Here is a 16,000-nt window from a genome sequence, read left to right on the forward strand (position 1 = left end):
CCCACTCCAGTAAATAATCCTAAATCTGCAACTGGCTCAACATCAATTGATTTTTAGTGACTGTGAGCTACATTTGGGATCTCTTTCACCTGATATCTGCCCATAGACTTCTTCTGATGGTAACAGCAAGTATCAACAATATATCATGTTTTGTGATTTCAAAAAACCCAAATCTTCCACGATGGTGTGTAATCACATGGAAATTGAGAGGCAGTGAGTATCTGGAATGTAGCTACAGGAAAATTTCATATTTTGATTTAAATACTATAGAATACCTAGCGGTAAAAATTCAACCTGTAAATAAATTGGAGTAAATACAAAAATTAAGTTCCCTTACCTCTTCAGCAAGCTCGGTGGCGTATTCCAGGTCTAGCTCATGCAAGGTCTCTATGTGGTCATTGACAAAGGCGATAGGAACAAGTAGCATGTTCTTCTTGCCATTCTTACACAGACCTTTCATGGCATCATCTGTCTGTGGGCCTAACCATGGTAGCGGACCAACCTATGTGGAAGAAATTAACATATTTCATGGTAAAAAATTCAGAACGTCTCAACAAAATCTGAGAGATAAATTCTCCCGTTACAAACATTTAAAGGTAAAGACCAGTATTGGAAATGCCCCAATTTAAAAAAATGAAATGGAAGCTCTCATTACCAATCATGTGAAAGAATATGTTTTGACTAATACATGATGATAACAAATTTGCCGGGAAACCGCCTACTAATTCATATATTTGGTAAATTTGTTTCTCTCATGGTCTGTGAGAGATATAGGGTAGTCCCATATACATCTTTCTGTGTATAGTGTATGTAACTTTACGAAAATTGGGCCAAATTTCTTATCATTTTGATGATTCCAGAACCTTGCAGATGCTAGATGCTAGATGATCAACCTTTTCTGATCGATTCCACAACGTTTCTTTCACAATGCAATCGCATGACCATAACTGGTCTTTACCTTTAATAGAGAAAAAAAAACATATGAATCAGGGCTCAATACCAACAGGTGCCAGGGACATATGAGTATCCAAAGTGTAGGTCTGGACCCCCAAATGTCAAAATGTATACATAGGGCTCATGCACACAGACTCGAAATAGTTAAATCCAGACCCCAATACAAAAATGTGGCTGTGGTGCCCTGCAGTAATAAAGAGATGCAATGGTAATGTACTGAGAGCAGTTGACTTGGAAATGCTTGGACATGTAACTAAATGTGCTCGTACAGTGGAAGATGTGGGGAGGGGGGAGCAAAACCAGCCTTTATGCCCCCCCCCTTCACACTCGAAAGGCATCTGATAAGCATACATGGCAACAAAAAAAAAAAAATTGCTCCCTTAATTGTGATTTTTTTCAATTCAGGTTTTATTGTAAATAAAAACATACTGAATAAAAAGTCCGGAGACTCATACAATTCAGTTTACAAATTATAAATACATACAAGAATAAAGAAATCAATACTTTTGGCAATCTTTTTTTTATATTAATTACTGATTATAATGAACTAAACAACTAATTTCAAACAATCGTGAAATAATACATGTTCTAATTGTGCAATTAAAACGTTTAAAAAGTAAAATAAGTTGTTACCGTTTTCTAAATGTCATATGCAATTTTGTAATACACTTTCAAATTAATAAGTAGTCTTTTTTAAACCTAGTTAACATTTCTTTAAAAGTATATTTATATATAGATGATTATCCGAGAGATATGATACTCAAAATATACAATTTATGTTTACTTACAGAGTATAGTGTTATCATTTTACAGGTAGTATGAAATTTGATTTAATCTGATTAATTGGCATGACAAGAAATTAATTAATTACATCTTGGTCACATATGGTCATAATATTGAGTGAAAATATCTATAGATTTGAATTCAGGATTCGTGTGAAGTGGGGAATGGGAGACTGCCTGTAACGTTCTGTTCTCATTTTGGGGGTATTGAGCTGGAGAGAGTTGCGGAGAGTGCGTCGTGAGATAGTTTGTCTGGTTTCAGGTAAAAGATGGCGGTGGCGGTCTGAGATCAGAAGGGACTTAGCAAACTTTTCGCAAAGAACAGAGCGTCGTTCAGACAGTCTGACAACACTCAGCGACTGCAGAAGTTGAGCATAAGACATTGTGTCGGGAAATGTACCAGTGATAATACTCAATGCTCTCCTCTGCAGCCGCTCAATGCTGTTTACTTGGACAACAGTTAAACTAGATGACCAAACGGGTACACCAAATTCAAGACACGGACGAATGTACATCATGTATATCAATACCAAGTCCCGAGTGTTGACACCGTTCCTTTTCAGTTTACTCAGTACATATAGTTTGCGTGATGCGTTTTTGACGATGGTTTTGATGTGTAGGTCCCATTTAAGATTATCTTGGATTGTTATACCAAGTAATTTCATATAAGATACCACTTCAAGCTGATTACCATTGATCTCCAAATGGGGGGCAGGTGGGGCATTACGCAAGAATGAGATCAGCATGGTTTTGCACTTCGTTGGATTGGGCCTCATGTCGTTTATTTCACACCAATCAACAAGATAATCAATGTGTGTTTGTAACTGCGGAGGGTCCGATTTGTTGACAACCTCTAGAAGGCTTAGATCATCAACATATTTCCAGCGGTTTTCTGTAGACAACGCGGCATCATTAACCATTATCAGGAAAATAATGGGTCCTAGTTTAGTTCCCTGAGGAACACCACAAGTGAGGTGGGAAAGATTTGATGTTACCCCGCGATAACGAACAGTTTGCGTTCTTTGCGTCAGGAAACTACAGATAGTCGGGAGAATGGAGCGGTCAACTCCTATGTCAATCATTTTTCTGATTGCTGTAACATGGTTGATATGATCGAAAGCTTTACTGAAATCGATCATGCATAAGTTAACATACTTCCCAGGTCGGTCAATTCCCCGATGAGCATTATCCAAGAGACTGATTAAGTAATGGCAAATTGATGTTCCGGGCATGTTCCCAAACTGTTGGGGATCAATAGCATGGTGCACATCTTCAATAATCCAACGGGCAAGGAATCCCTCAAACACTCGTGCTAATACTGACGTGATAGAAATGGGCCTCAGTTGGTCAGGTGTCGTTGCAGGCCGGACCTTAGGCACTGGACACACTGATGCATTTTTCCAGATATGTGGGAAACATCCATTTTTTAAACAGCAGTTGAAAATGTGGGTGAGCGGCTCAGACAGCTCGTACGCAAATTCCTTGATGAGGCGTGTTGGGCAGTCGTTCGGGTGACCAGCCTTGGAGACATTGACTTTTTGTAGGCATTCAAAGACCTTTTGTCGCTCGATGATTGGAGGTGGTGTCGGCGCAGGGAGGTAATCCGGCAATGAAGCCAGGTCGAGAGATGGAAGGGCCGAGCAAATCCGGCTAAAATGAGCGTTTATCTCATTCGCAATCTCCAAATCGGATTTGTCGGCTGGAAAGCTGAGAGACTGTTTCTTAAGTCCTGCTAGGTGGCGAATTTGCTGGTGCCATTTCCCAGGTTCACTGTGTTTCAGATGTTCCACTTTCCTGCTATAGAGACTTTTCTTGGCAGAGCTGATTTCTCTTTGTACCTTATTTCTTACGCTACGAAATGAGTCATCACCTCGCGTATAGCTGATATTGCGCTGAGTAATGGCCCGGCGGATGGCATCATTCATCCATGGTTTATCGTTGGGACGTCGTTTGACTGTGATAAGATCAAAGTATTGCCGATATTTTGTGTCTAGAAGTTGGTGAAGATTTGCAGTCATTTTGTTTCCATCAGTGGATTCCTTATATTCTGACCAGTCCATCTGCGTGATCCATTGCCCAAAGGCGCGGATGGAGGAATCACGAAATGGTCGGAAGAATATTTTTGTAGTGCTACGTGGTGGAATAAGGAGCAGAGGAAAGTAAGTAATAACAGAGTGGTCACTTAAAGCAATGGGTGCTGAAATGACAGGCTCTTCATAACAATCTCCGAGATCTGTCAATAATTTGTCCAGGATGGATGTACCCCTGGTCGGTTCTTTTACTACTTGGGACAAGAGGGTGTGCTGTTCCAAATGATCTGTAGGAAGGTCATTGAAATCACCAAGGATTATGAAAGATGCATTCTCCGACAGGGTTCGAGCCCTATCAATCATCATTATGATGTGATCACTCAGTTGGTCTTTATGTGGAGACCGAGGTGGGGAGTAGAGTACACAAACATATATATCTCTTGATAGGCGGATAGTAGTAGATGATCGTAGACGAACCCACACGACCTCCAGATGTTCAGGTACATGTTCTTTGAAGATTTCATAACAGTTTATATTCTTGTCCACATAGAGAAGAACTCCACCACCTATTCGTTCGTTACGATCTTTGTGGAACTGTTTAAATGATGAAAGTTGATATGCAGAAGCCGGGTTGTCCTGGGAAAACCATGTTTCTGTAATAGCAATGAGGTGGGGAACATTTTGCATTGAACAAAGAGTGGCTTCAAACTCACCAAACTTGTTGGCTAAAGAGCGGGCATTAAAGAGCATCACAGCTGGTAGACACGACCTGGTGGTGGGTCGACATGTATCCCTGAGCACTGATTTATCAATCTTTCTAATTCGGGTATTGTTAAGCTGTTGCTGCTTTGTCCTATTTGTGATGATGACAGGGATGTCATAGGTCTTTCTTTGCTTTCTTCCCCTGTGTGTTTTCCGTTTCTTTGATATTCCCAAGTCATGAATGGTGTTCCAGACGTCCTTGTCAAGTCTTGGAAGGTTTTGGTTACCAGAAATGGGATTAAGTGTGTGAAGGGTGTTGGTATCATATATCTTCCTATGTACCTGCATCACATCATACCCACTCTCCTGCTGGACAAGGGAAGGTCCCGGGTTGGGATGAACATCTCCACAGGTCATAAGAATAGTTTGAAAAGTTGCACAAGAGTTATTGTAATACCTTATGCGGGCTCCTGCGAACTTCTTCGTGTCGAAGTTGCACATACTTGTACATGGCTCTGATTTGATGTTGTAGTTAATCACACTAGGATTGCCTGTGGTGTAGCTACATTCACAGTGTAGCAGGGTCAATAGGAGGGCAGTGTAAAGAAGGGGGCTTATCCTTCCCCTTGCCATTGTGTGTTCACAGGATTAAGTCCTCGCTGTAGCATGAATGAGGTGGTTTCTATTCACTCCAACAGCAGGTTTTACAGACACTGCGTATACATGTAAGTCAAAATGGTAGACTTTGTACAAATCAACTGGCGATGCTTCAAAATAATTCAGCTTCAAATTTTAGCAAGATCCAACATCAACAATCCACAAAATTTGTCTAGAAGATGCCTGACTACAATATTAACAAGTTGACAGTAACCGATAAGAGAGACAAACTCTAATATCCACTAAATCTTTATACTTGAAGAGAGCTGTTTTGGGGGCAACCGTACAGGTGCACACAACCATATAGCTGATTTTTTGTATACCTGTATTGGAAAGTGTGTTCCCTTTTAAAAACAAAATCCTAGTAATATCAGCTTTTGCTCTAAACTTTCACTAATGCTTTGTATTTGTTATTTAACTCAATTCAGGGTGGATTTATCCTTAAAATACTGTCATTAACACTTCTCTGCAAAACTGAAATGGCATAAAATTAAATGGGTATTGATTTCAAAGATATTAATATCTAAGACGAATCTGCCGAGAAATAAACTTCTAAAAACTCCAGACTAAACACAATCAAATATCATCCGATTGTACACCAATCATTTTAATGACATCTGACACCTATTTCCATAAAAAACTCATAACTTTCTGTTTACCAGAAAACAAAATGATCATCGAAAATCAAATTACTTTCAGATATTTTCAGATATTTTCAGATATGACATACACTCTTTAGACAATGTTTGCAATGAAGAGAAGAATCAACTTGGGTGGATCATGAAAATGTCATGTAGTCAAAGGGTTTATTTGTTATATAAGATGCAAAATGTTAACAATCGGTTACGCTAATAGTGAGTGATATAGGTAGAGTATCTAGAGGTCAATAGAGACAGTGAAGCCTGACAAATATAGGGGCACGCTGATCAATAAGTGGCCCTTTTCTTGACGATTTAATGAGTTGATGATGGCGTACGACAAACAAGCATCACAACAAGGGGATTTAATGAGGTAAATAGTGACGATTGAGCATCATTAGCAGACCGTTATTTTAGTGGCCTTGGACAGAATCATGGCACGCATGATATTTTTAGAGCGTAGCTCTGTCATCAAAGGAAACCGCCACTGATGGTGATTTCACGCTACATCATAATTTCAATTATATCAAAAAGAAAAAAAGTCCCACAAAAAAAATCATTGCAAACAACCGTTTTCTCTTTGTCAGGAATAAATGAAGCTGACATTTTCATATGTCACGAGCAGACTAAAAACAATCACCATAAAAGGGACAGATTGGAGTGCTATGCCTCTACACTAAAAGAGTTTATATTCTCCAAAAGTCTATGAAAAGAGAATATCTGCATCATTTTCCAGCTATTAAGCAACTTGTTTTCAAGACATATTTCTTCATTTCTTTTATTAGTTCAGTAATATAAGACTTCAGATATAAGAGGGTGAACCACTGTGCATTTATTCGTTTAATGTGTTGAATGGCAACCAAGCACAAGAAAGGTACAATGTATTCATTTTATAGCTCTGTGTTATAACATAGGAAATGTGTACACTTTACGTCACCTTAAAAAAAAAACACTGCCGAATATCTGAACACGGCTTTAGAGTATTAAAATTTAAGGGAAACCAAGCCTTGATAGCAAACTACTCTAGAATATCCCGGAGTGAAAACTATGCCTTGAATTGTGTGACATGATATTGTTTTGTAACTCATGAGTTAGAACACAGTTGGTTTCACATTATTGTTTATACATGTAATACACATTCTAATGTTCCTTTTTTTCAAGTGCTCTTCACATTTCTGTATCTTATAACACAAAGATATTAAGAGAGTATGGTTTGCTTACAGACCCCCCATTTTTATTTATTAATACTTCTTCTTTCTTTCATCCCGAATCACCATTTATTTACAAAAAATGGCTTTTATATTTACACAACTTTCTTCTATGTTTTTTCAGGTGGTTTTTACTTGTCATGTCTGAATGAAGCTTTAGAAGGCATGCACAGACAAAAGAAAAAGAAGACTTTTCAAAAGTTTCATACAGGGACTATTATTGATTATTATTAATTTAATTTATTTATTTATTCATGTATTCCCTTTGTTTAGAGAGGTTGTTGACTTGTAACATTATTTTTTTTATGAGAAGAAATCTCTCATTCATCACACGAATCAGAAGGAGTGACGTCCATTCAATCTCAGTAATACTCAAGCATTCTATCAAGACACTGAAAACATTTATTGCAGAGTATATACATGACACAATACTTCATTATTCATGTACGATGGGGAAAATTTCAATAACAAAAGTTAGTAATGCATGAAGATACCAAAACTTTGAAAAAAGCTCCTCATGAAACAAAAATCCAAGATGAAAAGATTAAAAATATGGCTCAATATACTGAGATTATCTATGAGTAAAATTTGTCAAGACATTTTTTTATTATGTTGGTGGGCAGTTGATAATACTTTGGTTCATCAAATTTTTTATGGGCAACTTTCATGATTCTGATTTCTTTTGTGTCACTTTGATTTCACTCTTGTGATTTATAGTTATCTGAAAATGAATGGAGGTCCCTCGGGAAGAACATCATTATTACTGATGAGGCTACCCTGGGTAAACTAGACATATGTATCATTATCTAGGAACTTGACAGAGCTTGAAAGGCAACATTGGCCATTTCCAAAAAGATGTAGAAAAAAGAGGAAATGGGATCTTCACTGCCATAGCGCTAACTTAATGGACCCTAGCCGGGGCATAAGATAGCCCAGTTGGGCTCTTCAAAGTTGTTTGACAGAAAAGTATAAAAAGCCTACGGTGGATGTTAGATCTAGATCAGGGGGTCTTGACAAGGCTGGTAAATAAATGTTTTAGTTTCAACTACACACAAACAGACCTTATTTAGTGAACAGATTGTATTAAACACATGAAATAGACTTTCTGTTTAGTAGAAAGAGTGAACTGTATTTCAAATTATTTAATTTTATTTCCTATTTGGTCTGATTCCAGAAATACATTACATTAAATAAGTCCATAACAAGAGGCTTCCGTGACAGTTTGAGTAAGAAGAATTAAACAATATAGTGCTTCAAAAGAAGACGGGCATATTAAATCATCTCATCCTTTATTCTATTTGCGTTTCATGGCTAGTGAATTAGATAGTGTAACTTGGACTTCGTATATAATAACAATAATAATAATATTTAGCTTTTATATAGCAATTAATACAATGTCTCTAAGCGCTTTACAAATATACTATTACCCCGGTCATTGGATTCAATGCTTGGATTCTGCCTGAATGCTCTAATTTGCTGAAGTGGACACAAACGCAAGATCTGGTTAGCATTCAGATGACTGTCCACCCATGTCACGGGTGGAAGGTGATGATGTTTTTTATCACGCTACTTATGCGCCTAGATTTGTAGAATGGTCTGAATTTGGACAATTTCCGATTTGTGTAATGGGCTAGAAGTGCTGAAAAGCATGAAAATCCATGATATTATAGTATTAATGACTGCTTTGAGAGAAATAGTTGTTTTTATACGCTCAAGGGAAGGTTACAATTGTGCTATTGCCCCGAGGCGTGCCGAGGGCAATATCCCAATTGTAACCTTCCCGAGAGCGTATAAAAACAACTATTTCTCGAATATTAAAGCAGTCATTAATACTTTTATATGCCGAAAACAAAAGAGTCAACTAATGACACCACCTTGGCCTTTCTCTAGTTTATCTGCACGGTTGTTTTTTACGAGTGTATCTTTGAGAGTAGACTAGATCTAGATTCTAGTCTAAGCAAGATATTTTTACAATTTTGGGGGTGGGCCGGCCCTGTGGGGAATAGAGAGAAGAACCTGCGCTTTCATATGAGACCTCACTTATTGAGTATCACCTTCAGGATCACAATAGATAAAGGTTTGAATCTCGAATTGAAAAAAAAAAACTTGACTTTTTTTGCATGGTCGCGCAATGCACGTAGACTGCATAGAGACTGCATTGCGTGTAATCTCTATGGGAAGAATATAGCACACAACATCGGGTGCGCGATCAGACACCCTGACAACTAGATCTATTTTCGTCTACGTCTATGCTGGTACTCCATTTTCAGCAACTAAACGAAAATGTTTATGGATAATTTCATGTACCTTTTTTGTTGTTCTTGCTGTCAGCGAGTCTTGCATTTGATAAGTTGAAATCTTGGGACAGTTTCTTTAGCCATTTTTGTCTTGTTTGGAATTGTCTTGTCTTGTATGAAAATACCGACCAATTCTTCGCACACGTACGGTATCCTCGATCGCTCAAACCATTTTTTAACATGTAAACCTATGGGGGTAACCATGGAGACAGAACTATTTTCCCGGTAACCATGGTTACTGGGAATTTTACAGAAATAGTTAAAGTTTATGAATGCAATTTCGACCAATCAGATGGCTGGATTTCTTAAGTGAGGTATATAATTTGTTTTATCAAATCATTGGCCACCTCACTTGAGCTGATGTCTATGCACAATGCACAAACTTTAATAAATTGGAAATTAGGTATGGGTGTTGAATTACTCGACAGTTTCATATTCTTGCAACAGACATTTTAGGCAAATGAATGCCTGCTTGATATTATTAAAATATCTCTGCTAAAATGAGCATTGATTATTTGCAGCAGTTGAAAATTTTCCTGGACAAGCATCAATATTGAAAGGCAGAAAGGGTCATCTCTGAAGGTACATGTATATGAGTTAGTGCCCTTCTGGCTCCAAATGGATGATACATATACATGAAAATGGCTAGTGATAGACCAGGAATATCATACACACATCAATATATGCATTTTTGCATCATATTTTCAAAACTACATATGCTTTGGCACTAGTAAAGAAAAGAAAAGAAATAAAGAAAGAGAGGGATAAAAGAGAGAAAGTCTATGCAACCAACTACATGTAGCATGTCAAGTGAGTGACTCACTTGCTAAAAGCTTGAACATGCTATACTCTAAAAAAGGCACTCATTTATACAATTCATTCATGACTTTAAATATACAGTTGTGCCCTTTCTCTGTGAGCCCTGCATATCAAATTGGCTATCTCTAATGGTGCCTGATGTATCAAACTATCAAGGCAGGATGGATCACATGATGCTCGGCTGCATCACATTTCATGCTCCAGAGGGCAGTGTTCATTGAAAAAACAATGTTGAAAGGAAATGGGCAGTGATGGTGATGTGAAAGAAATGGGATAATAGGTTAAATTGTACAGATGAAACAGCTTTAAAAACAAACTGACAGTTACTGGCATGACAAATAGCACAATTAGAGAATACAAAGAGCATTTCCAATCTGTAAATTCCTACTGAATACAAAGAAACCTCTTAAATAACAAACTAAACTAATAACTCTTGTTTCTTGATTTCTGTTGACATTTTTTATGGCAATCATTTAGGTTTAGATTTCTAAATAATTGCTTATGCTGTAGCTTAAATAAAAGCAGTGACGGTGATTTGAAAGAAATTGGATAATAGGTTTAAATGTACAGATGGAACAGTTTAAAAGCAAACTGACAATTAATACTGGCATGACAAATAGCACAATTAGAGAATACAAAGAGAATTTCCAATCTGTAAATTCCTACTGAATACAAAGAAACCTCTTAAATAACAAACAAAACTAATAATTCTTGTTTCTTGATTTCTTTTGACATTTTTTATGGCGATCATTTAGGTTTAGATTTTTAAGTAAATGCTTATGCTGTAGGTTAAATAAAAAGCAGTGATGGTGATTTGAAAGAAATGAGATAATAGGTTTAAATGTACAAAAGGAACAGTTTTAAAAACAAACTGACAGTTAATACAGGCATGACAAATAGCTAATTAGAGTATATAAAGAGCATTTCCCATCTGTAACTTCAAACTGAATAACAAACAAATTCTCTTAACTAACAAACAAAACTATTAATTCTTGATTTTTAATTTATTTTGTCATTTTGTATGGCAATCATTGAGGTTTAGATTTCTAAGCAACTGCTAATATCTGATGGAACAGTTTAAAAGCAAACTGACAATTAATACTGGCATGACAAATAGCACAATTAGAGAATACAAAGAGCATTTCCAATCTGTAACTTCCTACTTAATACAAAGAAACCTCTTTAATTATAAATAACATACAAAAGTAATAATTCTTGTTTCTTTATTTCTTTTAACATTTTTTAAGGCAATCATTTAAGTTTAGATTTCTAAGTAACTGCTTTATATGATTGATCATATGCTGTAGGTTAAATAAAAGCAGTGACAGTGATTTGGAAGAAATGGGATAATAGGTTTAAATGTACAAAAGGAACAGTTTTAAAAACAAACTGACAGTTAATACAGGCATGACAAATAGCTAATTAGAGTATATAAAGAGCATTTCCCATCTGTAACTTCAAACTGAATAACAAACAAATTCTCTTAACTAACAAACAAAACTATTAATTCTTGATTTTTAATCTATTTTGTCATTTTGTATGGCAATCATTGAGGTTTAGATTTCTAAGCAACTGCTAATATCTGATGGTGATTTGAAAGAAATGGAATAACAGGTTTAAATGAACAGATGGAACAGTTTAAAAACAATTAGAGAATACAAAGAGCATTTCCCATCTGTAATTTCCTACTGAATACAAAGAAACCTCTTAAATAACAAACAAAACTAATAATTCTTGTTTCTTGATTTCTTTTAACATTTTTAAGGCAATCATTTAGGTTCAGATTTCTAAGTAACTGCTAATATGATTGATCATTTGCTGTAGAAATAAAAGCAAATACTTTCTTTTCACAGGTTATCGAAATGTTAAAATTAGAATTTTTGTTTCATAACAATAGTTAATATGTAAGAGAAGAAAGATCGCTTCTATCTATCATGTCTAACAGAACTTTAACAGTTTTTGTAACTGCAGTAAATGTGCAACTTTTTAAAGAATAATATTCAAGAAACTGTTGATGAGGTAAAAGTAGATGGAAAAAAAAAAGTGACTTCCAACCTCACCTAATAACAAAAATAAATTTAACGAGCCATATTACATGAGAGTACCCTTCAAACACCATACAATATCATATCCTTTCACATTGTACCATACAAAGCCATTACATTGCACAAAATCAAACCATATCCCATAGCCCTTCAACAGACTATAATACTATAATCCTATATCACACATAATGCACCAGTTTCTAACAATATGATAAGATTTCTTATCGGCCAAAGTTACTTGATAGCCACTATCGCCCCTATACAAAGAAAACACCCTCCCCTCCTAAAAAGACCCAATTTTGTTTAAGTGAGAGCAAAATCTATTGTGTAGTTGCATTTCATATGAAATTGAGCACATATTTTTGCCAAATTTCAAATTGTGTGTACATGTATGTTGAACCTCAACAATACAATATAAAAACCATGTTGCATGACACTGCACCAGACTTTCTCATGTACACCAAAATCTTAACACACAACTGCATGCATATAAAACTAACTCTTTATTGGAAGGTCTCTATCCTGTTACTGTGAAAGTGCTTTAATATTTGTGCTGTATGTACACTGCATATCTCCAATGTAATGGAAAGTGATCATTTTTATTTTGAAAAGCTGTCAGTGGTAATCCTGAATGTACATGTACATGTCAAGTAACGCCTGGCTAGAATGCTCCCCAGGGAGTGGAGATTGTGCACACAGTGTGTGCGGCAAGTATTGAGATGTATAGAGCGCTATATAAAAGCAGAATATTATTATTTTTTAAAATTATGATTGGATGAACTCACCTTTGATTGCCATACTAGTCGGTAGGGATGTGAGAAATTGAGTCTCTCCATGACCCTCTGGACCGTTGCACCCACCTCTGCAGGGTACGGGTCACCCCTGTTCACTACCTGAAACACAACAAAATCAAGAGTGGACAGGTGTTTGGTCTTCAAACACAATAACTACAATTAAAGTTCATAAATAGCAACTATAACTATTATTAAAGGTAAAGACCAGTTTTGGATACGCCCCCCCTCTCAAAAAATGAAATGGTAGCTCTTATTACCAATCATGTGAAAGAATATGTTTTGACTAATACGTGATGATACAAATTTTGCAGAGAAGCCGTCTACTTATTGATATATTTGGTAAATTAACTTTATCAATTTGGACAAGATAGATATTACGACTTGTGCGCACGTGTGCGTAGTCCCATATACATCTTTCTGTGTACAGTGCTTGTAACTTCACCAAGACTGGGCCAAATTTCTTATCATTTTGATGATTCCAGAACCTTGCAGTAAACACCAATGCTTATATGCTAGATCAGGCCTGTGCTAGATGATCAACCTTTTCTGATCAAAACCACAACATTTATTTTACAATGTAATCGCATGACCATTTGGATTGAGTTATTATTATTAAATATTTGGATTTAATTGTTATCAAATATTTGTGTTTTTTTTAAAATTATTTACTATTTCGCTTAACCCTTCAGGGCACTGGAAGGTTATTCAAGCAAAATGAATCACTGTTACTCTGTACAATCCACATGTAATTGATTGAGATATGCAGACCTGTGTACTATTAAATACAGTGATTTTGTCTAACTCTTCAGTCATCCCAATAGGTTTGATTTGAACCACAATCTTTGATTCAACAGGCATACACTCTACCAACTGAGCTCACTCTCTTCAATTGCAATAAGTCAATATCTCTTTATCTCTCGCTTTATCTGTCTTTCTCTATTTCACACTGTTCCTGGATCTCCTGTGCTGTGTGCACTTTTTTCCTCCCTACCTCTCTTCTATATTTCCTTCAAGCCCTATGATGATTATGATGATTGTGGAATAGTTGCTGTTAAGCAAATTTTATGAATTTTATTAATTTGTATATATATATATATATATATATATATATATATATATATATATATATATATATGTACACTGATGTAGTTAGAAAATTCATTCACTGTGTGATATGTATTAATATGATTTATGTTTGTATAAATATTTATGTTTTTACACAATGTACAAAATTCTGCAATTCAGCCATCTGGCTGCAAATGAATTTTCAATAAAATCATTACCATTACCATAAAAAATCATTGTGGCTTCAACACTAAATAATAATCATACTAATAACCCCTTTTGCATCACCAGATTAAAAGAGAAAAGAATTATAATTATCATGTTTGTGGTTTTAATTCACGCATTTGATTACTGCTTTAAGTATCTTCCATGGGAATAACTGTCACAAGCAGGTACCTGTTTCTTTTAAAGGAACAAATGATAGGGGACCTCATAAGATATGTCACAGAGTTGCCAACTTGTGTTTGATCGATTGCTACTTTTTATTGGATATTGATCAAATTTTCCATGACCTGTTTCTCTCATTTTTCTGCTTCTATTAAAACCAGCTCAGTATCAGGATGGAATTCCCCTTTATATTAAAACACTTTGTCAATGCCCATGGGGGCATGACACAACAATGGTAGAGCAGTTGGCTCTTAACCACAAGGTCCCAGGTTCAAACCAAGTAGATGCTTGTGCTCTTTGATAAAGCATTGATCCTCAAGTACCAAGCTCCTTGGTAAAGCCATAGGCTGGTTGCCTATCTACAAGCGTAATATCTGCTTTAATAGCAGTCTGGTAAACTATAAATCATATCATATCACATAGTATGTTAACAATTTGTATTTGTATGATACTTACTGACATAGGAAGTGAATGGGCAGAGAACAGGATGACTACATCATCTTTTACATCTGCAGGAAATTTTTCAAGTTCTGCTTGTACATGTTGACTGAAGGCCTGAGAATAGAAAACAAAACAGTGCTCAGGACATATGAAATAATAATTCAAATCAATGAAAATTGAAGATTCCTATGAATTATATTTTCTGAGGACATCATTGAAATCATTACCCGGTAAGTTTAAGAATTGTCTGTACAACCTAAAAATATATATCTATTTTTTTAAACGGAGGAGAAAGAAATGCCTCCAGTAGTCCTATATTAAAAGCTTCCAAGAGTCAAGGCTGTATAAAGATAAACTAAAACTAAGAATCTAAAAGATTTAAAGATAAAGTTGAGTTCTGGTCATGCGATTGCATCGTGAAAGAAACGGTGTGGAATCGATCAGAAAAGGCTGACAATCTAGCATATAAGTATTGGTGTGTACTGCAAGGTTCTGGAATCATCAAAATGATAAGAAATGTGGCCCAGTCTTGCTAAAGTTACAAGCACTGTACACATAAAGATGTATATGGGACTACACAAACATGTGGCATAAAAATCTGTCCCGATTTTTATGCTGTTACATGCCATATTTAAAATATTAAGGCATTTGAAGAGCCATGCTTTTCAGGAACATCTTTTATCTGATGTTCTTCCACGCTTGCATAATAACAATAAAGACGTTCACAAATTAATTTTAGAGCTTGGTTATTTTCTTGCTGGGACACTATCTTTGAGTCTGGTGACTGATCTGAGTTCAAGCTACATTACAACCTGATGTGCAGGCTTAACAATTTGAATGTTGCTTTATTAAGACTTCTTACAGCTACCAACCTCTACAAGCCCTGCATTCACTGGCCACCTGTCTATGACGCTCCATTTCATTGTACTGTTAGCCACCATCTCTGGGTTCTTGGCATAGTGTCTGTAGATTGCGTTCAGACTGCTGCCTGTTGTTGAGCAACTGTACTGAGGGTATTGTGTGAACGCAATCGCTCTCTCTATGCCATCTCTGATAAAAGAGAAAGAAAGCATCAGAAGTGTGAATGTACAGGGGGGGGGGGAATTAAAAACAATGTTGCAGAAAGGTACAGAGGTCAGAAATTTGATCTTAATGTATTGTATATTGTATATAATGTGCTT

At 36.1% G+C, this 16,000-nt stretch overlaps 1 protein-coding gene across 1 annotated transcript in view; it reads right to left on the reverse strand.

Moving 5' to 3' along the window:
• The window catches only part of LOC582724 (ferrochelatase, mitochondrial), a 34,402-nt gene that overhangs the window by 6,219 nt on the left and 12,183 nt on the right, over positions 1 to 16,000 (reverse strand). Inside the window, exons 6-9 of the mRNA XM_030971941.1 lie at positions 15,692 to 15,869; positions 14,835 to 14,933; positions 12,918 to 13,025; positions 338 to 502 (exon numbers count right to left, since the gene is read on the reverse strand). Of these exons, the coding sequence (XP_030827801.1) occupies positions 338 to 502; positions 12,918 to 13,025; positions 14,835 to 14,933; positions 15,692 to 15,869 (550 nt within the window). The remainder of the gene's footprint in view (positions 1 to 337; positions 503 to 12,917; positions 13,026 to 14,834; positions 14,934 to 15,691; positions 15,870 to 16,000) is intronic.

This window comes from Strongylocentrotus purpuratus, unplaced genomic scaffold, assembly GCF_000002235.5.
Source record: "Strongylocentrotus purpuratus isolate Spur 01 unplaced genomic scaffold, Spur_5.0 spur5_scaffold_6, whole genome shotgun sequence".
In the NCBI taxonomy this organism is placed as follows: Eukaryota; Metazoa; Echinodermata; class Echinoidea; order Camarodonta; family Strongylocentrotidae; genus Strongylocentrotus; species Strongylocentrotus purpuratus.